The sequence below is a fragment of the Delphinapterus leucas genome, chromosome 10, assembly GCF_059928025.1.
Source record: "Delphinapterus leucas isolate spDelLeu-1000000601 "Yukka" chromosome 10, BTC_Dleu_Yukka2, whole genome shotgun sequence".
Classification (NCBI taxonomy): domain Eukaryota; kingdom Metazoa; phylum Chordata; class Mammalia; order Artiodactyla; family Monodontidae; genus Delphinapterus; species Delphinapterus leucas.
In genome coordinates this window covers 98817665-98843447 of record NC_143138.1, presented here as the reverse complement: position 1 = coordinate 98843447, position 25783 = coordinate 98817665, and the positions used below count along the sequence as shown (strand labels likewise).

The 25783-nt window shown below is 51.0% G+C and overlaps 1 protein-coding gene across 1 annotated transcript; it reads right to left on the bottom strand.

The window, feature by feature from the left end:
- Positions 1-378: 378 nt before the first annotated feature.
- Positions 379-18095, bottom strand: SLC6A1 (solute carrier family 6 member 1). Its single transcript, XM_022562779.2, has 14 exons — positions 16831-18095; positions 16273-16404; positions 15650-15750; positions 14770-14879; positions 14239-14371; positions 11128-11262; positions 10785-10888; positions 10439-10563; positions 9027-9139; positions 8541-8672; positions 7590-7692; positions 6346-6446; positions 5302-5469; positions 379-2744 (listed from the first exon to the last, which is right to left on the bottom strand). The coding sequence occupies exons 1-14, from the start codon at positions 17066-17068 to the stop codon at positions 2640-2642; spliced, it is 1800 nt and encodes a 599-aa protein (XP_022418487.1). The 5' UTR covers positions 17069-18095; the 3' UTR covers positions 379-2639.
- Positions 18096-25783: the final 7688 nt, after the last annotated feature.

Genomic DNA, 25783 nt, shown 5'->3' with positions numbered 1-25783 from the left:
ATTGTTGAACCTTTCTTACAACTTCTCTGTAGAATTCAAATTTTAAATAAGATTTTAAAATTAAATATTTTGAGGAATGAATCACGAGGGAATGAATGCTGTTAACTTAATGTGCTCCTATTATCCTAGTTTTAGACCTTCATTTAGTTGACCACATTTAAGTCTCTTAGAACAGTGAAAGCACCTCCCTTCTGTGGCTCAGAATCATTTTCTATCCACTCATTCCAAAACTCCTGGGGAAGTCCAGTTCCATGTCCCTGGATTTTGAGCCCAAATCTCTCTCTGTTGGGGAAAAACGTTTTGTGTGTATCTCTCGCTGTTTTGATGAAAGAGGCTATTGTGACCCCCACCCCAAAGAACTGAAGGTCTGACATTGGATATCATAGAACCTTTATTATTTTTCCTCTATATTCTTAGAAACGTACATAACGCCCGTGCTCTAGTTATAACACCATTTATAGACATTTAAAATGCATCTTCATGTATAAATATTTTACATTTGGTCCATAGAACAGATAATTTTACTAAATAATACTGTAATTTTTTTTAAAACAGGCTCTGTATATAGTTTGAATATGTATATATTACATATATTTTTTAATATAGAGATAGATTTACTTGGTGTTCTGAGAATAAATCCTTATTGCAAAAAAAAGCATATATGATAATACAATATCTTTCCCTCCCCAGGGCAAATACTAAAAAAAGTTACACATATTCACAGTTCTCACAGTAATTGTACGACACATAATATTGTGCTATATAAGTAGGTTTGGATGGAAATCAGTTAAGGGATTTCGTGCCAAACATCTCACTTAGATTTGATTACAAACATTAAATATGCTGCATTTGTCTTCGAAAGACTTGTTCTTAGTTTCAGAATGAAGAACAAAGAGAAAGTTAGAAGTCTTCCTGCCCTTATTCTAAAGGAATTCACACAAAGGATGGGGGGTGGGACCATGAGACACAGTGAAGGGTTCCTTTTGTTCTAAACCCTATAATTTAACAATACATATGCATTTTGATCCTGGATTCACCAGTTGGCATTTGGGATGCCTTAGTAATGAGACTATTTTACAGATGACTTCAGGAAAAGCTTTTAGATTTCCTACACAATATCAAATGAGACCCTATGTACCAAGCATGAGGAGGAATGTACATATGTGTGCATTTATATGTGTACACAGACTTTTTGTTTTTTCTCTACAAGAATGTGCTTAATATTCTGAGGGTAATACCTTATTGCAAGAACTGGTATGCTGGTCACTTCTGGACGAGGATGACAGATTAAAAGACCCACAGTCACAGTTATTTACCATAGTTATTAAGGATTAGTCGTAAAACACAACTCGTGAGTTAACTAGCTAAGGAGTACAGGGCACAACATACGATTTGCTACATGGGAACCCATGTTCCTGGCAAATGAGAAGCGCTGAGTTGCTGGAGCTTGCAAGAAACTGTCTTCACCCGATTTGCTGCCACCACTGTGGAGCCCAGTTCTGGAACGGAACAAATACTACTTCCCAACGAAGCAGCTTTAATCTCGGAAGCACGTGGCGGGGCAGGTCTGGATTAACACTAGCTCCTCATTTACTGGGCTGGCAGGTTTTAGTGGCAGTGAGGAGATTCTCACTGGGGGACTTCAGGGAAGGGGAGAGGGCAGCAGCCTTGACTGGGGTTGCAGTGAGGGAGACGTTTTAAGAAGGAGACAGAAAGATCGCTGGATCCACTTTGCCTCAAGGACGGAGCCTCACTTTGATTTCCTCTGCAACTGTTCGGTGCTCTGCAAAGCCGGGCAGCCTAGGAGAAACTGGGGCTCCTGATTAGGGAATTTCCCCAGCGGGATCTGAGGTCCCCGGAATGGTGATTAAAAAAATCAGTTGTGCTTGTGGCAGTTTTCCGAGGAGCAGCGCCCATCGGGAGCGATCGCTGTTGGGCCAGGCGCAATCAGAATGGCGTGGTGAGAAGTGGGGGGGCGGGGGGGCCAGGAAAGCTTAGTGCACAGATGCTCATTCCGCCGGCGGCAGGGAAACAGGACACTGGGCGGAGTGCTTGAGAAAACAGTTCTGGGAATACCGAAGGGGCTGGGGGTTGTCAAGCTGCCTCGGGAAGGAGAAAACCAAAAAATGAAAGAGCTCTGCTGGCTCTCTGCTCTTAAGAGTGAGCTCTCCCTGGAAATGTCCATTATACAAAATGCCCTTTTCATGTGCACAGAGCAGTGTTCCGACGGAACCGAACTCCTGCCAAGTCCGAGATAACAGTCATGGGTTTCGGCAGTAAGAGAACAGTCAGGAATACAACTAAAAGCCAGGAGTGTGCGGCCTCTCCACATCACACTCGCTGGCGGGATAAAAATGATCTATCACAGCGGTCACACAGGCCGAACTGCTTGATGCTGATGGGGCCCAGATTAAAAAGGTCACCAGCCCGCAGGTGCTGGAGCCATCGGGCATCTTCTTTGCCCACGGCGGGGCCCACGGGGGTGTGACTGTCCCCACCTCCCTCTCTTTGCGTGGTGATGGTGTCTGGACTCGCCACTCGAGGTAGGTTGAGATAGACGGTATCTTCAGACATCAAGTGGTGGTCGTGTGCAGCCAGGGTCGGGGTGAGAGTGTGGGTGGGCGAGCCGCCCTGCACCCCTAGATGTAGGCCTCTTTGCTGGCGGAGCCGCTGGCCTGGGGCTGCTCTGGACCATTCTCGGGGCGGACAATGTCTTCGCTGGGCTGGATCATGACCTGGATGCGCTGTGGACAGCGGGAGGATTCAGGCTGGGATGGAGGGGGGCTGGCCTCTCGTTGGCCCACCCTCTTCTCAAGTCTCCCCTGTTTGTTCTGCCTGCGAGGTGCTCCCAGGTGCCAGCCCCCTCCTGCACACCTTCCAAAGCTCTGCTGGGCCACACCCACTCCCTCTCACTTGGGTCCCTGCAGTAACTGCCCCCAGCCCTCCACTTCCATTCTTGCCCCTCATCCCCTTCATTCTACTCTCAACACCCCAGCCAGAGGGGGACCACATCCCTCTGCTCCTCAGGACCCCACAAGGGCTCCCATTTCACCAAAGTCCTACAAGGCCCCACAGGATCTGGCGCCCATCACCGCAGACCTCAGTGTTCTCCCCTCAGCCCCTTGCTCTCTACACTGCAGCCACACTGGCCTCCTCACTGCTCCTCACAAGCACCAAGCAAGCACCTGCCCCAGGGCCTTTGCACTTGCTGTACCCTCTCCAGGGACACCCCTTTCAGACAGTGACACAGCTTAGTCTCTATCTCCTTAGGTCTTGGCTCAGCGTTATCTCCTCAGCAAGGCCTTGCCCAGCACCCCCTACACCCTCTTTCTCCATATTCCTCATCCCCATCAAACGTGACTTTATTTTGTTAATTGCTGATCTTCCTCTCTCAGAATGTAAGGTCCATGAGGGTAGGATTTTGCTCATGGCTGTGTCCCCAGCACTGACAATAGCGTCTGACACATAGCAGGTGCTCAATGCATGTTTGCTAAAGGGGTGCAACCTCCCCACCTTCTCTGCACACCCGCCCTGCCATCCTGCCACATCAGCACACTGTCCTCAGACGAGTCTTCCCTTTCCCACCGCTGGGCCTTTGCACAGGCTGTGCTCCCTTCCACAAATGCACCCCTTCTGCCTCTCTGCCACTCTCAGACCTGACTACCTTTTGAGACACAGCAGCGAATCATGGTAAACAAAAGTGTTGGACCTGGAGTTGGAAGAAAGGGCTGTAAGGCCCCAGCCCTGCTAAGCCCTGCTAATACCTGACTGCAAGGGATGGGGAAGCAGCTTCCCCACCCGGCTCCTCATGTGCTCTTTCTGTGAAGGGAGGAGGCTGGCCCAGCAACTCCGGGGGCTGTGTACAACACACCACCCCTATGATGCAGACCTTACAGACCCTCCTTCTGGCTCTGAGTGTGTCTGGCAGGGACATCTTGGTGGGGAATAAGGCTGAGAGTCACAGATCTAGGTCCTCCCAGCTGTGGCCTTCCACCTCCTCAGTGAAATCTCCCCAGGCTACACTTACTTCATCAGTGTCTCAGCACCTGGACCTCCAGCACTGCCTTGTTTCACTCAAGAATTCAATATAATTTAACAAAGAGCTGACGTGGACCTCGCATATGCCAGTGGGTCCCTGCTTGGGGCAGCGTGCCTTACATGAGGTCTAGAGTTAAGCTCTTAACATATCTGATCCCACCCCTACCTGCTCTGAAACCTCAACGGCTCCCCATTTGCCACTGGATAAACTCAGGATAAAGTCCAAAGTTCTTGTCCTGATTTTCAAAGCCCTTCATGATCTGGTCCAGCCTTCTTACATTCCCAGCCTCATGTCTTATCACCTCCCTGCACCCCTCCCCACTCTACCCTCCAGCCTCACTGATCAGTTTATACCCCTGGGACTTTGCACATGCTTCCCATCCCCTTCCAGGAACATTGTCTCTGCTTCTACTTTTATTATTTATTTATTTTTTAAAAAACTGAAGTAGAGTTGATTTTATGTTAGCTTCATGTGTACAGCACAGTGATTTGGTTTTATATCTATATATGTATATATATATATATATATATACACACACACATCCTTTTTCAAATTCTTCTCCCTTATATGTTATTACAAAATATTAAGTATAGTTCCCTGTGTTATAGTATGTCCTTGTTGTTTATCTATTTTATATATAGTAGTGTGTATATATATATATTTTGTTGTTGTTGTTGTTGATTTTTTTGCGGTATGCGGGCCTCTCACTGTTGTGGCCTCTCCCATTGCGGAGCACAGGCTCCGGACGCGCAGGCTCAGAGGCCATGGCTCACGGGCCCAGCCGCTCCGCGGTATGTGGGATCTTCCCGGACCGGGGCACCAACCCGTGTCCCCTGCATCGGCAGGCGGACTCTCAAACACTGCGCCACCAGGGAAGCCCTGTAGTGTGTATATGTTAATCTCAACCTCCTAATTTATCCCCCTTTGGTAACCATAAGTTTGTTTTCTATGCCTGTAAGTCTACGTCTGTTCTGTAAATAACTTCATTTGTATCTTTCTTTTCCCCCCTGTTTCTACTTTTAAGTCTGGCTAGTCCTTAGTCCTCTTCTTTGCTGTCCCCTCTTTAGGAAGCCTTCTCTAACCCTCCACAATGCAGGAGGATGTCTCCCTGGTTCACCCCAATCGTGACCTCGGACACTCTACTTTCACTGGCTATCAACTTGTCTGTCTCCCCAAATAGACTGTGCTCCACCAGCGTAGGCGTGGTGCCCAACAGAGTGGGGAAGGGGCCCAGCAACAATAAGGGTGAAGAAGGGACTTACCTGCTTCAGGGAGCCCTTTAAGGTGAGGAACATGTAGGCCATGTACCCCGGGATGAGGACCATGGAAGACAGGGCCATGAGCCAGCCCACACCCTGGCCCCACTTGGGAAAAACGTAGCTTCCCATGGTGAGAGGGGTCATCTGCACAGCACTGAAAATGAACACACCCTGGGGAGGGACAGGAGAGAGGAGGGGGGCAGGCAGTCACCCAGGCTGGACTGCCAAGGCCCCTCCCTAGACCCTGCAGCTGATAAGGTCCACTGCCCTCTACCCCTGCCCTGGGGCTGACCCTCACAAGGGCCCAGCATCTTGGGAATCCTGCACCCAAGGCCACTGCTAGGACATAAGGTGCCTTTGTGTATAACAGAAGAAGCCACTGCCTCCGGGAGGACCAACAGAAAAAGGTGCCTTCTCAGTGGCAACCAATAGAAAAGGGCATCCCTTCTGGGAGAGCCAATACGAAGAAGGTGCCCTCTCTGGAAGGACCAATAGCAAAAGGTAGCTTCTCCGGGAGGACCAACAGAAAAAGGCATCCCCTCCTCCAGGTTAACCAGTTTGTCAAGCAGAACAAGGGTGGGAGGTCACCCCCAGTCGGCCATTGGCTGAGTGTCCCTGTGCAGGACACAACATATGCGGTGGCCCAGCCTCACTGCACGGACCTGGGCAGCCCCTCCCAGGCCTGCTCGTGCCTCGGCTTCCCCTTGCAGGAGGGAATGAGGGATGCTGAGGATAAGAGGCCTCCCCGAGTGACTGGCTTGGCTTCAGAATCAGGTTTGAACTTAGCACCAGCCCACTGGGTGACGCTGGCTGGTGAGCCCCGGTACCGACAGCAGTCAAGTGGGGCAATAACGCTACTGTGCTGGTGTTTGAGGACGCTGCTGCGCGTCTGGTACCATGCAGGGCACAGAGTCGATGCTCAGCACAAATGAGAGAATAGTATTCCTAGGGAACAGAGGTCTGTGGGCCTCTTCCCCTGGCCTTTGGCTCCAGAAGTGTCTCTCTGGACCTGAGTCACCCCAGGGCCCAGTCTGGCCCTGCCCTTACCGCCACAATGATGGGGGTGAAGAAGGACCAGCAGAGCTTCCACCAGATGCAGGGCCTGGAGCCAACCATCTCTTGGATGTTGTCATAGAATCGGTTGACACCTGTGACAATTGGAGCAAGAGCAGGAGGGATGGGCGAGCCGTGGGGACTGCAGGCTCAAGGCCCCGACCTGCTGTTTTCTCACAGTGTGACCACGGGCAAGTCACCTAACCTCTCTGAGCCTCAGTTTCCTCATCTGTAACATGGGGCTAATGCTCTGGGGTGGGGGTGGGGGTCCTTATCAGCTAAGGATTCAACAACCAAATCCCCCAGCAAACGAGCTGTATGGGAAAGCAAGTCACCTGAATGTGAAAACATCCACCAACAAAAGGATGTACTTACAAAAAGCATCCCCGTCACTCTCAGTGTCCCTCCTACCCAACATCTCTCCCAGCCATTCCTTCAAAGCTTTGCTGGGCAGGGGTGGTTTTCCCTGCTGATCTGATACATAAGCAACTGGTGATAGATTGCAAATTGCAAAGAAGAACTGCCAATCTTGCAAAACAAACAAACAAACAAAAACCACTGCAGATGTCCTGAAGTTCATGAGAGTGACACTGGGCACTGGGCACCGCTCAGATCACCGGCAAAGTCACTGACAGTGAGGACCTGACAGCGCTAGACCAGTTAGAAAGCAAGAAGAAAATGATGAGGAAGGGTGAGGTGGCAGGACTACCAACAACATACACAGAATGGCAAGGACCCAGAGGGACTCTGGAGAACACTTCTTCCAAAAACATCATCTTGCTGTGGCAACCGAAGTGCCCGGAAGGACAGCCTTTTCAGTTGGGTCGGGAAACAGCCCACAAAATCAACACATAAAAATCATCATGTCCTACATTCTGAGATAGTGCATACTCTTAATTAGAGCTTAGCTTTTAAAAAATATTTAACTTTAGAACTTCTTTATAGTTTCAGTTTCCTTTTTCTAGATAAAATCTCAAACAAGTCTTTTATGGCAAAATTTATGAAGAAATTTTGACTCCCATTTTAAATGAGTTTATTTAACTCTTCTTCTTATGGTATCTTCTAAACATGGGACGTCCTGTGCTAACTTCATCGAACTGCGGCGAGGACCGAATAAATTAATGTATGGAGAGGGCCTGGTGCTCAAGTCGTATTTACTGAATGATGACTGAAGAAAGGGATGAATGAATGAATGAACAGAGGAACGAGGGAGGGAGGGAGGAGGGGTTGGTGCTTACCATAAAACCAGGAAATGGAGACACATTCAAAGAACACGAGGAACAGCAGGCTCATGCCACTGGCGGAGTAGTAATCGAAGAGTTTGAAGACATAAATGCCCCCCTGTGAAAGCAAAAGAGGTGAGAGAGGGTCCACTTCCCCTGGGGACCAGTGCATTCAGTTCACGGTCAACACAGGCTGTGTGGGTTGGGATTAGGCTACACTGCATCAAGAAGGCTTGAGGGTAGATTAGAGGAAGCACAGAGGTCTTTGTGACCCTGCAAGGATGTGGGCATGGACTCTGGGGAATGGGAAGAAAATGCCCAGGTGGCGGAGGGAAATGTCCCATTTCTGGGAGGGCTGGAGGGCAGAAAGAGGAGCTGGTCATCTGAGCCATCTGTTCACAATGTTAAACCAGTCATGTCTCTCTCCAGAAGCTCTTCCATAGCTTAAATAAGACTGTAATGTAATATATAAAATGTAAAGAGATATAAAGTAAAATAAAATAAAATAAAATCCAAATGCCCACCCTGGAAGGTCCTGCATGATCTGGTTCTGCATCCACTACCTACTCCCCCACTCCCTCTGTCGCTACCACGCTGGCCTTCTTTCTGTCCCTCAAGCTTGCCAAGCCCATTCCCACCCCAGGGCCTTTGCACCTGCTGTGCTTTCCTCCCCTAGCTAGATCTTCCCCTGGCTGACTCTTCCTCGCCATGTGAGTTTCAGTTGAAATGCCACTTCCTCAGAGGGACTGCCCTGACTACTCTGTCCAAGGCATCGTCCTTCCCACCCCTGCTGTTCATTCTCTGTCCCACTATCCTCTGTTCTTCATGGCATTTAATGATCTAATTTGCATGTCAGTCTTGTCCACCAAAATGAAAGGTGGGATGGGACAAGGCTGGGGCACAGAGGGCCTGGGAGTGGCCCCGGGCAGGCAGCAGCAGAGGTGTGCCAGGTGCTGACGCGCTCACCTGGGTGATGTTAGACAGGCCGATCAGGTAGGAGACGATGCAGACGGCGGCAATGAAGAGCTCCCTGCGGTTGCGGAGCAGCCTGGGGTACTCATCCACCAGGGCAGTGATGAAGCCTTCCACGGTGCAGAACTGCGGGGGGCAGAGGTCAGCCACCCCAGGCAGCCCCAGCCCCACCCACCCAAAACCTCACCCTGTGGGGACGGCAGGGCCAGGGGAACCCTGGGTTCCAGGCCTGACTCTCCCTCTGCCTCCCTCTGTGACCTCAGGAGAATCCCTTCCCCCTGGGCCTCAGTTTCCCCATCTGGAAAATGGAGAAGGTAGCTGAGCTGATCCCTGAAGTGTCATGTGGTAGAACATCCCGAGGGTTTGAAACTCTTGGCCAGCTTCTAGGGGGCCTAAGACAATGGGCTCCTCTCCCTGCTTGGTCCTGGACCAGTGAGGCTGGGTGGGGGCTCCTCAAGGCGCCAGGGAGGGCAACCTCACCTGGCTGTCAATGCCCAGCATGAGCAGCATGGAGAAGAAGAGGATGGCCCAGAGGGGAGAGATGGGCAGCTGTGTCACCGCCTCCGGATATGCCAGGAACGCCAGCCCAGGGCCTGTGGCAGGAAGGGCAGAAGAGGAAAAAATACAAGGCGCTGAGCCCCTGCGGCATCCCCAGCGCACCCACTTCCTGAGCTTTATTTCATCTCATCCTCAGAGGAAACGTTTCGGTGAGTGTTATCAGCCTCCTTTTCCAGACAAGGAAACAGCTGGGGGGAGGGGCTGAGGAAGGGGGAGGCAGGAGGCTACAGAGTTGGGTTCAGAGGCAAGGGGACCAGTGAGATAAGAGGAGGGAGTGCAGTGACCTGGCCAGCGGTGGGGACTGGGGACAGTGCAGGCGCAGACGGGGGGCCGGATGGAGAGATACTCAGGAGGCAGAGTGGGCAGGCCCTGGTTTTGGTTGGTTTGCGAGGGAAGACAAAGGAAGGGTCCAGGATGATGCTGGGGGCCTGGCCTGGGCACTAGACACTGGAACCCTTTGCTACGATGGGAGAACAGGGTAGGAGAAGGCTTGAGGAGTTTGGGACACTGTGAGTGTCTGGGGGTGGGTATTCAGGAGATCAGGGAAAACCGTGGAAAAAAGAAAGAGACCGTAACCTCTCTGGGGTCTGGCTCTGGAAAGGGGGTTGGCTGGGAAGTTCCAGAGAAATGAGATGCTGCGCTGCCCATGCAGGGGAGAGCAAGCCCTTGGAGGGGAATGTTCCTTTCCACACGACACGCCCAGCTCCCCACGACAGAGAAGGGACAGGTCACATTGCCTCCCTGAGCCTCTGCTGAGCACACAGTGGGTCCCCCGTGTTTGAGCAGGGAAGGGGGTGTGCCTGGGGCTGTCCTTGGACCCTGTGGCATGGATGACTGTGTGCAGAGCAGAGTGGGCACCGCCCAGTCGGTGAGAACCTTTTTGGAACTGGGACAAAAGCACTGATGCGGGCGCTTTGAGTCACGATGGTGAAGGTGTCTGGGTTGGACCGAAGGTGATAACCCAGGGGACAAGAGTAGGTCTGCTCCCCCCAAATGTCCAGGATCGTGCTGGAGGTGCCAGAACGGCCTGGCTTTGCAACCAGCCAGGTCTGGGGTCAACTCCAGTCCTACCACCTTTGAGCTCTGTTAATTTGGGTAGGGGACCTTGGTGAGTCTCGGTTTCCTCACCTATGGGATGAGGATAACAAGAGCACTGACCCCATAGGGTTGGGAAGATTCAGGGACACTGTCCATGTGAATACTCAGGGCACTGCTGGCAGGTAGGGACACTCAACGCCAGCGAGCCACGGTGGTGATGATGGTGACAGCGATGAAGATGTACAAAGTCCGCGGGGTTAGCCCCTCCCCCCAGCCCTCCCCAGTGCGGTGCTGACCTGAGGCCGCCACATCAGCAATGGACCTCTTGGTGACGTGGGCCATGAAGCCCACGATGGAGAAGATAACAAATCCTGCGAACATGCTGGTGCAGGAATTGATGCAGCAGACGATGACGGAGTCCCTGCAGAGAGGCAGGGGTGGGGTCAGGAAGGGTGGCGCTGGCGGGAAGCTGAGCTAGTGGTCGGGCGGAGGAGGGTACCTGGGAGCCGAGCTACTGGTGTGACCCCTCCCCCCGCGACCCCCCCGGAAGGAGTGGCCAGAAGGTTTTGGCCCACAGATGGGTGGAGTTGACAGGCCAAGGGAGGGGCGTGGTCTAGGAGGGGCGTGGCCGCGGGGAAGCACCTGTAGACGTTGTTGTGGAAAGAGTTGTAGCTGCCTAGAGCGATCAGGGATCCCAGGCCCAGCCCATAAGAGAAAAAGATCTGGGTAGCTGCATCCAGCCACACCTATAGGCAGAATGATTAAAAAAAAAAAAAAAAACGTCAAAGTCATAATCATAGCCCGGAACGCCCCAGGGCCTTTTACATGTGCTAACCAGCTCTACCCAGGCAGCAACCCCAGTTCACATAAGCGGGTCCGAGAGGTGCGATAACTTATCCTAAAGGTGGTAAACGATGGCTCAGGACTCAGATGTGCTCTTAACCCAGCGGGGGGCGCTCCAGGACCAGGTCGGGAGGTCGCTCACCTCAGAGTCCGACAGCTTGCGGAAGTTGGGCGTGATGTAGAAGAGGATGCCCTCCTTGGCCCCGGGGAGCGTCACTCCGCGGAAGAACAGGATGATCAGCATGATGTAGGGATACGTGGCAGAGAAGTAGACCACCTGGGAGGAAAGGGGGCGAAGGGTTACGCCCCTTCCAGCACACCCATGCTTTCCTTAACCACTTTACCTACATCCCTACCTGTTGTGGCTCTGGGCTTGGTTCCAATTCATCTTCCTCCAGGAAGCCTTCCTGGATTCCTAACCTGCTCCTCTTGGCCACTTTTCTGAAGCTGCTCCTTGGTGTCTGAATCAACCAGCTCAGCGCCCATTTTTTCCCCTTTCCCTACCCTTCCTATTTTTTAATTTTTATTTAAAGTATTCAAATAATATATGTGGTGACAAGGAAATTTTTAAATTACATATGAATACACACACAAATTAGAGTTCCTTTCAACAGCCCGTAGAATACAAGTTACATGAGGGACAGGACTAGTCGTGTTCACTTCTCTATTTTCCCAGTGCCTAGAACAGTCCATGGTATGTAGTAGACACTCAGTAACTGCCTGACAAATACATAAGTGCATGGATGTTAATATTTTAATATTCTCTTTTGAGACTTTCCTTTGCATATATGATTACATTTTCTTACAAATGAGGCACAAATTATATACTTGCCTTTTCATTTAACATGTTTAAAGTTAAAAAACACAGTACGTACAGCTTTGTTTCTTGTTTCGTTTACTGAATGCTGTTTTACTGTCTCATACACTGTGACTTTTAATTATACAAAACAGTCCCTCAGGAGGTCCCACCACCCTTTTTAAAATTTCCCCTACTGTTATCCGTTCAGGTTATTTCCAATTTTATGTGAGTCTCAGTACTACTACACCGGACACCCTGTAGATAAAACTTTGTCTACAAAATTATACTATTCTCGAGAAAAATTCTTAGAAGTGGAATTACTGAGTAAAAAGGAATAAACGTCTCAAGGCTTTTTGATCCACATTGCCTAATTACCTCCCAGAAACTGAACTTCGTCCAGTACTACAGACAGCGCCTTTCCTACAAAGGGGCCAGCACTGAGGATAATCACCTTACAAATTACTTTAAATTGATAATCAAGAGACTGACGTCACTGTCTGAAATGGCATTTCTTTGCTCACCAGTGTGAAAGAGCAATTTTCAAGTTCAATAACCTCTGTACCTCCAAGTCTGATGTGCCCCTACTTCCCGGTCAGCATGAATTGTTCTCTGGGTTAGTCTCATCTCCCTGATGACTCTGAGACTCTTCAGGCTTAGGAAAGGCAGCCACGATCCAGCAGAAAAAACACTGTACTTGGAATTAGGAAAAGGGGATTTAAAACCATCTGTGTCACCTACAAGCTGTGTGACACTGGGTCAATTTCTCATCCTCTCTGAACCTAGCTTTTTCTCGTCTGGGTACAATCAACCTTTTTGCTCAGACAGGTTGGGTGTATGAGGACATACAACATGCTTAATCCATGTCATCTATGTCTTTGGCATGGAGCCAGGTATACAGTAGGAGCTCAGTAAATGCTCATTGATAGACTGGTTGATTCATTCAAAAGATGCAGTGAGAGGGGCTCTACTCTCTGTCCCCAAGAAGTAGTCAGTCTCCTAAGGCAGCAGGAACTTTAGGTACCACCCACAAATAATTATAATAGACATCATGTAATGAGCGCCGACTGTGTGCTAGGCATACGCTCTACATTCTATGCAGACTGATTATCTCACTTAGTCTTTGAGACAACCCTGTAAGGCACTATTATTGTGACCATTTAGCAGATGAGGAAACTGAGGCTCGGGAAAGTGAAGTGACTTGCCCAAGTGCACACAGCTAGGGCCCAGGGGACTGACATTCAAATTCAGCTCTGTCTCCTCCAAAGCCCTTGGGCCCTACATTCTTCTGCTGCCTGAAGTTGGGCTGGGAGACACCTGTGCCCTCCTCCTGCTCACCTAGCCTAGGGACAAAGCAGAGATGTTTGACAGCGGCCTTGGTTCTGAGAACCCGGTGGATCCGAAGGTCCCACCTGACTGCAGTCGGGCAGCTTCTCATTAGCTGGGTCCGTGCCCAAGTATGTAATTCACTAAGGTTCTGTTTTGCTCGATTCAGCTTCTTGGGCAGTCTGGACCTCCCTGTCTGAGCCGGATTCAGTTCACTTCCTTTCTTTCCCTTACTTGCTCTAAGACCTCAGACAATACCCTTGCCCTGTGAGTTTCCTTCCGGTCCAGGCCAGTGAGAGACTTGGCCATCTTCTGTCCCCAGACTCCTGGGATGGGGCTTGAAAACAGAAAGAGGTGGGGGTGAGGCCAGTCCCCACCTCACCCCCAATCTGATTGGCAATTTAATCCCCAGGTGTCCCCAGGCTGGACATCCCAGCTTGGCACGGCTCTGCCTTTGCCAAAAACAAAAACAATAACAACTCCTCTTGCTAGCTTCTGATTTCTTCACAAAATCAGCAGCTCATTTGATTCACATAACAAACCAATGGATAAGCAGTTATTGGTCCTGTTTTACAGAAGAGGACACTGAGTTTCAGAGAGGCAAAGTGATTTGTTCCAGGTCACACAGCCACATAAATGGCCAAGATGGGTCAGAACCGTTTGAACACAGGGCCTGAGTATTTAACCATGAACCAATCCATCTCTATTACCTCCTCAAAGGCCGGGATGTAACTGTGCTCACCTCTGGATCACCTGCACCTAGAACAAAGCTTGGAACAGAGTAGATCTCAGGGATGGTTTGTCAAATGGTCCAGGAGCCACATTTGCCCTCCGCTTTGCAATGGCTCTGCCCGGCCCAGGGGAATCTCGATCTCAAGGGACTCACCATGAGCCTGGCACTGCACTAACAGCATGACTTGCAGTATTTCCTTTAATCCTTAAAACTGCCCAGAAGGTAGGTAATGATATTATTCCTATTTTACAGGAAAGGAAACTGAGGCACAGAGAGATGAAGGCACCTGCTTAAGTCAAAGCTGGATGGGGTTCCTGGGAGCTATTGACTCCTCACCCAGAGCAGAGATCCCTTTGTAGACCCAACCCCCTTGGGTCCCCACTGTGCACACCTCTTACCTTTCCAGTCCAGCCAACACCCTTCCAGATACAGAAATACACAAGGATCCAGGCGATGGCCAGGGTGATGGCCAGAGGCCAGCGGATTTGACCTGGCTTATCCAGCCCGTCTGTCATCTGATGCATGTTGCGCCTGGTGGAACATCGGAGGGTGGACAAAGTTACGTGGGGCTGGCGGGGGCTGGAGTGACCTGGGGGCGCCCAGGGCGTGATGGTGCTGATAGCTGTGATCACTGGGCTCCAAGAGCTGGGCGGGGACCACGGGTCCGTTACACTAATCGGGAGAAAGTGCTGTTTGCTCAAGGGACCTGCCAGTGACTTAGTTCTGCCACCATGGCTGCTCACCTGGATGTCTGCAGCGGCCTCCCAGCAGGACCACCCCCCTTCACTTCTGCTCTGTCCCCACTCCAGCCCCTTCGAATGTCTGATCACGTCGCTTTCCTGCTTAAAATCTTGCAGTGAATAGCTCGCTGTTGCTCTCACTGGCCCTGAGTGATACGCCGCCGCCCCCAGGGATGGCCTTGCACTCACTCCCAGAACTCCACCACGGCGCTGGTCATGGTGCTGGTGTTGACGATGCTGTAGTTGGAGAAGCAGCGGTCTGTGTTCCAGGGGTTGTCACACTGTTTCCACGGCAGCGTCTGCAAAGACACAGCGGCACAGATAAACCACATAAGACCCCAAGAGCTGGCCCCAGTGGCCCCAGCACATCCCGTGCATCCTCACAGTCCTCTGAGCCTGCTCACAGCCATTACCTCACCTCCCATTCCCAACAGCTCCAGATGCAGGTCATGTTGTGAGCCCCATTTTAGAGATCAGAGAGGGGCAGCAACTTGCTCAAGACCACACAGCTCCTACATGTCAGGGCTGAAATTTGAACCTCAGCCTTTTCACTCTGAAAACCAGCTCTCCGAGCTGTACCATAAGGTCTCCTGTGTCCACCCTGGGGCCACTTCCCAGCTACGTGACCTTGGGTAAGTAACCGTGCCCGTCTGAGCCTGTGCACGATGAAGTTACCAGTGAACACTTACAGTGTTTGTTCTTTGCTGGGTATGGTTCTAAGCACTTTACACATATTACTCCTTAATCGTCACACAACCGTATGAAGTGAGGTGAGTTTTACCTTAAGCCCCATTTTATAAATGAGGGCACTGTGGCTCAGAGAGGTTAAGTCTCTTTCCTGAAGCGGCACAGTTGGTATAGACTAGGGTCAGGATTTGAACCCAGGCTGTCTGGGTCTATATAATATGGGCGAATGGTGCTATGACGAGGACACAAGGGCTGCTGAAGACAAACCACGCCCGCCACCCGGAGGAATGGCCCTGTCGGCGGAACGGTGGTCCCAGTAGAGGGAGGGTGGGGTCTGGGTCTGGCTCCTTCTGGGGGGCGGGTGGTCCAAGGGGCCACTCACTGTGGTGAAGGAATTGTACAGGTAGTAGATGGCCCAAGAGATGATGACAATGTAGTAGATGTTCAGCCAGAACGACAGCACAGCAGCGGCAAGGCCCACACCTGGGACCAGACACATCATCACGACCTTCATTTAATACAGTAAGAATCATAACCATCCCAGCTCCTGTCATCGTTGTCATTTTCCAGGACATCTACAGTGTCACTGGAACTTGGAGAGAAGCAGGGACTTGGCTAAGGTCACACACACATGGCAAGCGAGGGAGCCAGGACTTGCGTCTGGGGCCCAGCACAGGCTGGTTGCAGGGCGGACCGGGGCCTTGGCTTGCCAGGCAAGCACGACCCTGCACGTGTCCACCCGAGTGTCCGTCAGGCACTGAGCAAGGAAGCAGAGGAAGTCGCGCCCAGCCCCTGCTGGGGAAATGAGCTCACGGGGCAGGGCGGGCTGACGTGCGTGCGGGGCCTCTGGACTGGGTCCTCCTCTGACCAGCATTGCCATGGGTCACCTGGCCCCTGCAAGGGCTCCCCGCTGCTCAGACGTGACCCAACAGCTCCCTCTGTCCAGGGCCCGGAGCTGTGGGCAGGAGCACGACCACAACCCACAGCTCCACTCTGCACACTCACCCTTGAACATGGGGGCCAGCTTCCACACCCCCAGGCCCCCGATGGACGTGTACTGGCCCAGGGAGCACTCCAGCAGGAAGAGCGGGACCCCCGCAAAGATGAGCGTCAAGAAGTAGGGGATCAGGAAGGCCCCTGCGGGGTCGAGAAGAGAGATGCTCGTGGCCTTGAGCTTTGAGAAACCCGGTCGGTCAGAGAGAGCATCACAGCGGGGTGTTCTGGGGTCCCTGCCAAGATTTCATTATATTCTGCCTTAAAAGCAGCACCCAAAGCCAAAGTGAGGCCCGAGGACGTCCTTTACCCAAGACCCATGCCCTGCACTTTGCAGAATGAAGACGGGAACTTTTGGGCATCATTAACAGAGGACTACTGCCCTTTGGGAGTCCTTTGGAAAAGGACAAGAAGCATAAGTGGGGCCTGGCACTCCCATTGGAGTCTTTAGGGGACCCATTTCCCCAAGGTCACCCCAGAAAATGTCTAAGCAGGACACTCTCCGTGTGTGTGTGTCGGGGGTGGTGGTGGTGTGCAGACCCAGCAGGAGGTCACCAGGCCAGCACCTACCGCCACCGTTTTTCCCGCAGAGATATGGGAACCTCCAGACGTTGCCCAGCCCGATGGCGTAGCCCACGCAGGACATGAGGAAGTCGAAGCGGCCCTTCCATGTGTCCCGGTCTGGAAGGTCCGCCGCCTTTTTCTGCACCTTGACCACCAGTGTTTTGGGCTTGTCATTGGCCACGGGGACCTCGCTGACCTCCGTGGAGATCTGCCCATCGGCCACCTTGCTGCCATTGGTCGCCATGTCTCGGAGTTTGGACGCAGGGGTCCTGGCAGACGGACGTGTGATGTCAGCCCTGGTCCAAGTGGACAGCAGTTTTGCGGCTCAAGGTCACCCTAGGAGAACAGAGGGATAGTGTGACAGGCACTGAAGGTGTTAAGATCCTGGAGCCGCCCCAAAATAACAAAACAAAATAACCCACAAACCAAGGGACGAAGAGGGCTCTCCCTCTTTTTCCTGCCAGCTCCTGCCCCAGGAGGAAGGAAGATGCCTTTTGCTTCCAAGGTCAGCATGTGAGAATGTGGTCTTGACGTCTCCTGGGCTAGCATCAACGCTGGCCATCTGTGTCACGTGCCCTCCGTTATGTGTCCATGTCAGAGAGTAGCCCCAGGCAACCAAAATTCCAAACAGAAATATTATGTGCACTTCACCTTTGCCTCCCAGGATGCAGTTGGGAGATTTTCTATTCGCTGAGGCCGTAATAGCCAAGGCAGGGTAAGCAATGCAGGATTTTCCTGTGAGGCTGAATAGGGAGGTTTCCTGGCTGCAGCGGTAGGTGAAGGCGGTATGTGAGCACAGACTCTGATCATGATCAAAGTCCTCTTTGCCACTATGGAGCTGTGTGACTTTGAGTAAGCTTCTTAACCTCTCTGGGCCTCACTCTCCCTATCTTTTAATTTGAGGATGATCGTAGTGGACCCCTTACCGGGCTGTTGTTCTTCACTTAATGAGCACCCAGTGGCTGCAAACAGTGAGGACCTGCTACTAATTCACCAGCAGTCCCCAAGCCTGGCTGTGTTTCCAAGTCATTTAGGAAGCTCTACAAAAACACAGGTCCCCAGGTCCCTCCCCAGATGTGCCACATCAGAATCTCTAGGAGACAGCCCCAGATCTATACTTTTTTTTTTTTTTTTTACATCTTTATCTGAGTATAATTGCTTTACAATGGTGTGTTAGTTTCTGCTTTGTAACAAAGTGAATAAGTTATACATATACATATGTTCCCATCTCTCTTCCCTCTTGCGTCTCCCACCCTCCCACCCTCCCTATCCCACCCCTCTAGGTGGTCACAAAGCACCAAGCTGATCTCCCTGTGCTATGTGGCTGCTTCCCACTAGCTATCTACCTTACGTTTGGTAGTGTATATATGTCCATGCCACTCTCTCGCTTTGTCACAGCTTACCCTTCCCCCTCCCCATATCCTCAAGTCCATTCTCTAGTAGGTCTGTGTCTTTATTCCTGTCTTACCCCTAGGTTCTTCATGACATTTTTTTTTCTTAAATTCCATATATATGTGTTAGCATACGGTATTTGTCTTTCTCTTTCTGACTTACTTCACTCTGTATGACAGACTCTAGGTCCATCCACCTCATTACAAATAGCTCAATTTCGTTTCTTTTTATGGCTGAGTAATATTCCATTGTATATATGTGCCACAAATAGAACTACCATATGACCCAGCAATCCCACTACTGGGCATATACCCTGAGAAAACCATAATTCAAAAAGAGTCATGTACCAAAATGTTCATTGCAGTTCTATTTACAATGGCCAGGAGATGGAAACAACCTAAGCGTCCATCATCGATGAACGGATCTATACTTTTAACAAATCCCGATAAAGGAGATTCTTAGGCCGGGAGCCCAGCCCAGCCCTCAGGCAAGGAAGGACTACCAGCTTGGATGACCTCTCTGACCCTCGGTCTCCCCCAGATGTTCTACCTACATTCTGCACCCTTCTTACCTCTTTAGTTGCAGAGGCAGCATGGGGTAGAAGACAGCATATGACACTGGATCAGACCTGTCCTGGATTCAAATCTCCAGTCCACCTTTTACCAGCAGAGTGACCCTAAGTACTACTCTTGATTTCTCTGGCCTCAGTTTTTCCACTTGTAAAATGGGGGGGGGGGGAATCCTATCTGGCTTGTAGAATTATGGCCAAAATAAACTTTAATGGCTGTGAGGGTGCTTTTCACCCAAATGGTTCAGAAAAGAACTCCTCCATAGATGGTTGTTTTGATTTTGGTTGTTGATGTTACCTGATGGTTTTCTGTGCTGGGTCAGCGCCAGAGCAGCTCCCTCTGCAACCCCTGGGCGAGAGTCTGCAAAGCAGAGGACAGGAGGGACGTTGAACGGACAGACGGGCTGATGGCAGCCCTGGGCAGAGAGCAGCAGGAGTGCAGGAAGCCTGCCAGCATCTGAGCTGTAGATGGGCCCCATGGAGCCACCCAGCAGGGGTGACCACAGCATGTGCACACAGCAAGATGCCAGTCCCCGGCACTGGGAACGTGCAGGAGTGGGCTTGCTGCCCTCGGGACAGTAGTGGGGGTGGGCATGAGGGTGACGTGAGGAAGACGTTCCATAATTTTACCAGAAGGAAAAGAGAAATCAAGAGAGGGGCTGCAGCTCCGCAGGGCCCCATGGGGAGCCAATGAACGCAGCACATATTTTTCTCCATCCCCCATCCAAACTTGCAGAAGTGTTGCCAAAGACCATGTACGAATATGGGAGAGAGTGAAGAAAGTAGGTTTCAAAACAGTTCATTTAGTGTGACCCCATTTTTGCCCCATCCCCCCAAAACTGTTCATTAAAAAAAAAAAATCAAAACCTAAAACACCAGAATGATATACCCTAAGACATTCACAGTGAGCAGTTTCTAAGTGAGTTGTATTTTCTTCTTTGTGCTTTTCTGGATTTCTATAATGTTCCACATTAAAAAAAAAAATTAAAATACCAGAATAAACTTATGGAACCCTCAGAGCAAATGGAGCACGTGAGCACTGGCTAGTGGGCTCTCAGGTGTAGGAGCTGAGCCAAAGCAACGTGTGGCGTGGGCCTGGCCCTGTCCCAGGGGCCCCTCCCCTCAGCTCTGCCCCACCTGGGGGCACCCTGCTTGCTGTGCACTCATCCCCCCACCACATGCGGCCCCTGTTACGAAACTCTCTTCCTAGAGTTCACAGAGAACCAGACCAGCTTTGGATAATCCAAACTTTACTGCCAACCCTGCTCCTTGTTCTCAAGGATGGTCTCAGATGCCCATCTAGGTCCTGGCCTGAGCAGGGGAACATCAGAGGGAACTCCAGACTCGGGTAGGGTGACTGCACCTTAACATCAGGAATGGCAGGAGGCAGCCGATTCTATGTCCACCAGGGAATCTTGGGGACAGAGCAGCCTCAGGAAAGTGGGGAGAGGCTAAAGCAGACCCTCTTTTGGGGGAGGAAGGGTCAACCATTAACTGTTAAGACAATGATGCCCTTAACTGTCTCCACGATTTAACCTTACAGGTACTAGCCTCCATATTTGTTCAAAATGATCCAACCACTTTGCACCAGGGCTGGTCACCTGACCCCAGCAAGTCAATCGAGCTTCCTTCCCTAGGAATCCGACGCGGGGCCGAGAAAGAAGGCAGTGTCTCCAGCGACTTGGGAACTCTGAGGCGGCCATCTTTTGCCCACCTTGTCCTCAGAGCAGCAGAGAGAGTTGGTGTGCTGAGGAGGGAGGAAATCAGAGATCAAACGACAAAGAGAGGGTCTCCAAGGCATTCTACTCTGCGGTTCCAGGCTTTCTTAAGACTGGCTACGTTCCTGCTCTCGGAGTTTACAAAGCATCCCCACGGTTGTAAAACAAATTCCCCATTTTTGCAGGTTGGGTCCGGGGTTCCGGCTACAGTCCTGAATCTCTGCACACACCCCTGTGTCCTGGAGGAACACCAACCTCTGGCCTTCATTCTGGGTTTACTTGTTGATTCTCAGGGAGACTCAAATCAAACCAAACTCTAAAATCTACTGGGCTTTGGAAACTGGTGTGTGCCCTGGGCCACAGGATCATCTGACACCATTCGGAGAGAGAGGTAGAAAGATGGCAGGGCGTGTTGAGCCAGGTGGAACGGGGTGTGTATATCCTTTGAGGGAACCGTTCAAGGCTGAAGGAGGAGAGCTTCGGTTCACCAGGAAGTTTATTCCATCGTCTTCTCCATGAGTATATTGAAGCCCTCTGGAGAGATCAAAGAGGGCGGCTGCTCCAAAGAACTCACAACGAGGAAGACATATGTGCAATTTCCAGAACTAGGGAAAGTATACAGATTCAGCCAGATGTCTGCAACTTCCCTATGAAGAGCCATATAACCATACGTGCAGTTTTCCAGGATCAAGAATGTAAAGCCCGGAATTAATATAAATGATGCTTCTTTGAGGAATCAGACTGAGAAGGCCCTTCCTGCAAGGACCAGCCCAGGCCTAAATCAGACAGACCTTCGCTCCCTCCGACACTTACGTTGGGCGAGTTACGTCACCTCTTTGATCCTCATCTGTAAAATGGGGGGGGAAATAATGCCTCCCTCCAAGGGTTGTGGGAAGATGAAATGAGACATGCCTGTAAAGCATGGGAAAGAACACCCGGCTCACAGCGAGGGTGCAGGGAGTTTCAGCCATTATCATCATTGTGATTGCTGCCATCTGTGTACGGATCGTGGCTCTTAATCTCGTGTTCTCAGCTTCCCAGAAGGCCACAGAGATGACGATGATGTAACAGCCATAACTGTAATAAGAATAGCAGCTAACATTTATTGAGGGCTTATTATTCAGGCCCTGGAGCGACTTCCAGCATTTTCAGAAGCCAGATATAAATCAATCTTTTAGTCGTCATGGGGAATACTAGCTAATAAAAATGTCAAGCCCTTTGCTTTGGGCTGTCTTTATACCAGCTCGGAGCGGTCTAGCTGATCACCTTGGGCCAGTCAGAAGCCAGCAGTGGCACCTTTGTGTGTTTGGTTAATAAGAAAAAGTATTGTTCTGTAGTAAATAAAATCTGGTAAGAAAAGAAATTCCAAAACATCTCAGCGATGGGAGGAAAATGATAAAAGGCCCCCATTAGTGAAAAAGCCTGGGACCCGGTGCTAACCCAGAGCGGCTCCAGGAAGCGGCCTCATTCACGCACTGCTCAGGTAACTTTAATTCCTGACCTGGCTGGTTCACCTGTCGCCCCCTCCCCCATGAAGAACGGCACACAGAAAGCACAGGCACATGCATGTTCATGGCAAGGGAACCCACTGTCTTTCTAGAAAATTAATGATCTCTGAAGCAGAAGCAACCTTTTCACCAGTGTTACTCTCTCTTTCCTGAAACTGGCACCCGTGCTCTGCAGTGCTGGCGCCGCTCCGGGTCGGATGATGGCTCTGCGGGTCGGTGGCAGGGAGGCCCCACCTCTCTTTCCTCTTCCTCCTTTATCTGCTGGCGGAGCTGGTGGAAGGAGAGGCCTCACCACCTCAAGATTTGAAGCATGTTTCCGAGGACTTCTTCCAGAGTCTCCCCGTTCTTCCTCGTCAGGTGGCAATATTCTGCAGACCAAGAATCCAGTCGTTCACCTGCCACCATTCACTGAGCTCCACCAAAGCAACGTTCTGAATGGCACAGTGAATGTCAGACCACAAGCGACAAGTCCTCTGTATTCACTCACCTCCACACCTTCATTCACTCAACAAGCATTCACTGAGCTCGTTCCAAGAGCTGAACTGGCGATGGGACAGCTGTTCCAAGCGTTTTGCATTCTGAGCTACACACTGGTCACCGGAGTTTGAACCAGTGATCTAACAGGTGCCAGCAGAAAGATTTTATTTTGTAACTACATACTGAGAGCCTAATGTGTGCACGGAGCTGGGCTGGATGGTCAGGTGGCAAGGATTAATAAGACAAGGTTCCTGACCTTGACAAGGTCACAGCCTTTAAAGAGAAATAGCTCGGCTACAGTTATTCATAATACTCTATGATAAGTGCTACAAGACTGTATGAACCAGACAGGCCTAGAAGGAATGATTTAATTCAGCCAGAGAAGGTATTCCAGATGAAGGGATGTTTGAGCTGGGTTTTGAAGGTTGCATAGGTGTTCATAGGCTCAAAAAGAGGGAAAGGGCATCCCAAGTAGAGGGAAACACATGAACAAAGGTAGGGAGGTTTGAAGCTAGGAAGTTTAGTTTGTGAAGGGACTCAAAAGCCAGGCTAGGGAACTTAGGGACCAACTGCAGGGATGGGACAGGGGTGACAATGTGATCAAGTTCATATTATAGAAAAAGACTCAGGGAGGCTCTGGGGAGGATGGAGTTAGAGAAAGAGATTCGAGACAGGAAGATGCTAAAGATGTTCCCATGATGCCCCATCCTTCCTCAATGAGCACCATCGATAAAATGGGGCCAAACCAAACAGGAAGAATATGTCTGCCAATCCCTGAATGAGGAAATGCTTTGTAAGGAAAAGAAAACATGTGGAGTTTGGAAGCTCTAGATCAGGAGTGGCAACATGGGTCAAAATTGGCCCTTGGGCTTGCTTTATTTGGCCTGAACAAAATTTTTTTTCAGTTTGAATTAGGAGCCAGAAATGTGATGCTCTAGAATACAGCATTTTAACGAGAGGGAACAGCAAGTGCAAAGGCCCTGAGGCAGGAATAAGTTTGGCATGTTTGCGAGACGGGATGGAGGCCAGGGTCGTGGGAGTCCCAGGGCAGGAGGGGACAGATCTAGTTAGAGGCAGGCAGGGGCTAGATCATGCAAAGTCTCAGAGACCACGGCAAGGAGCTCAGATTTTATTCTAAAGGGGAACGGAGAAAGTGGAGGGTTTAAGTGGTGGTGGTGGCCTGACTTACATTTATGAGTCTCACTCTGGCTGCCCAGAAGAGGCTGCCCAAGAGCAAGGGTGGAAGCAGGGAGGCTCCTCAAGAGCTGAGAGTCCACGCGAGGGATGACGGTGACCTGAGCAGTGGCAGCCAGGCCAGAGATGGTGAGGAGTGGACGGGGATCTATTTTGGAGGTGGGGCCCCGCAAACCTTGCTGGAGGATTGGCTGTCAGCAGCCCAGCCCTAGGCCAGATGGCAGGCTGGGGGAGGGGAGCATGTGGCAGCTGCCTTGGACAATCCCCCTCTGTCCTACTGCACCAGAGGGATGGGTGGCTGCGTGGGGTAGGGACCTGGGCAGAGGCAGAAAGGCCAAGGCCTAGTCTCAGGCTGTCATTGTCTAGGGCCAGGGCTGGGCCCAGAACCCACTGGGAGCAAGTGGGGCACCGGGAAGAGCCGGAGGCAGGGAGGGGGGGGCAGCAGGCCGGGAGGGGGCCGCTCCCTCCCATGGCGCTGTGCGCACTCCTGCTTTGTTTTGCTCCCATTCTGTAATTACAGAAATTACAGAGCCTTGCTGCAATCACTCTACTCCCTTTTCTGTCTTTTTGAAACTCTGCGGTTCAAGAAAAAAATTAATATTGGGTTTGGCAGCATGCCAAGGGGAAACAATACAGTTTATTCTCTCCTTTAGGGAGAAATGCTAGGCCCGGTCCATTGGACAAGGCTTTATTGAGCATCTGTTGTGCACCCAGACCCACGCCAGCTCCTACCAAGGGAGAAGAGCCAGCATTTATTGAGCGCCTGTTGTGTGCCAGGCATTTCACAGGTGCTACGTCATCCAGTCCTCCTCCCACCTCTAGAAGCCAAGGGCTATTTCTCCCATCTGACAGATGGGGAAACTAAGGCTTGCCAGCCTGAGGCTACTGTAAAGGAGTCTCACATGGCTCAGTGATTCAGAGCCTTGCTACTCAAAGTGTGGTTCTCCGTGGGCAGCATCAGCATCACCGGCAGCCTGTCAGAAATGCAGAGTCCTAGGCCCCACTCCAGACCCACAGAATCAGAAGCTGCACTTTAACGAGGTCCCAGGGATTCAGGTGCACACGGCAGCTTCAGAGGCGGTAGGTTATGGGTGACCCTGATTATTTCATGGAGCTTGATTCAAATCCCTGTGTGACCAGGGGCTAGATATTTAGCTTGCTTGAGCCTCAGTTTCCTTGTCTGCAAATATGGACCCTTACACTTCATAGGATTGCTGTGAAACTCTGAAGTGAGATAATGCATGGAATGGGACCAGGGAAAGCAGAGGGCCTGGCACACAGGAAGCACTCAATAAATAGCAGCTTAGATTGCCATTCAAAGAGATGAATGGCCACGGAAGTGCTTTGTAATCGAAAAACGCCATACAAATGTGAGGACCAATTAATAGCTGATGATCCAGTGCAGAAGGGTAGAGGGAGGGTGGATTGTGCAGGTGGAGGGCTGGTGCTGTGGGCAGCCCTTGCCACAGATTGCCCTGGAGGTCAGTGACGGCTCCCTGGAGAAGGTGCTCTGATGGAGAAGGGGCAGCTCGAGAGGATCTCCACGGCCTCAGGGCTTAGGCCTCAGAGGCCTGAACCCCGTCTGGCAGTGAGGAGTCAGTCTTTGCCAGGGTGCAAGCTGCAGGCAAAACGGATGGCTGCAGGTCCAGGCGTTAGGCTCTCATCCTTGGACCAGTGCGGCTTGGGGCCAGGACCAAGGCAGCCTCCTTCCTGGTTCAAGTCTGTTCCATGCCACACGGGTACACCTGGCCTATAGCAACAGTCTACAGATGGAAAAAAAGGCCCAGAAAGGGCTGGTGGCTGTTCCAAGGTCACATAGCACATGAGTCATATGACCCTTACAGACCCCCACCACCCCAAATCTCAGCCCCCTGCACACTCTTACTTAAGACACGAAGGAAAGAAGCTTCACATCTAGGTGCAAAGCTCTCCATTGGTTCAACAAACCTGAGAGGTCATCTGCAGCCCCAGGCGCATTTCCCAGTATTAAGTGTTGAATGCCTCTCCTCTACAACATCCCAGTGTGACTTTCATGTAAGTTACATATTTTCCCAAACTGTTTGTTTTAACAGGAAATATGGCCAACGGTCACTTTACACAGG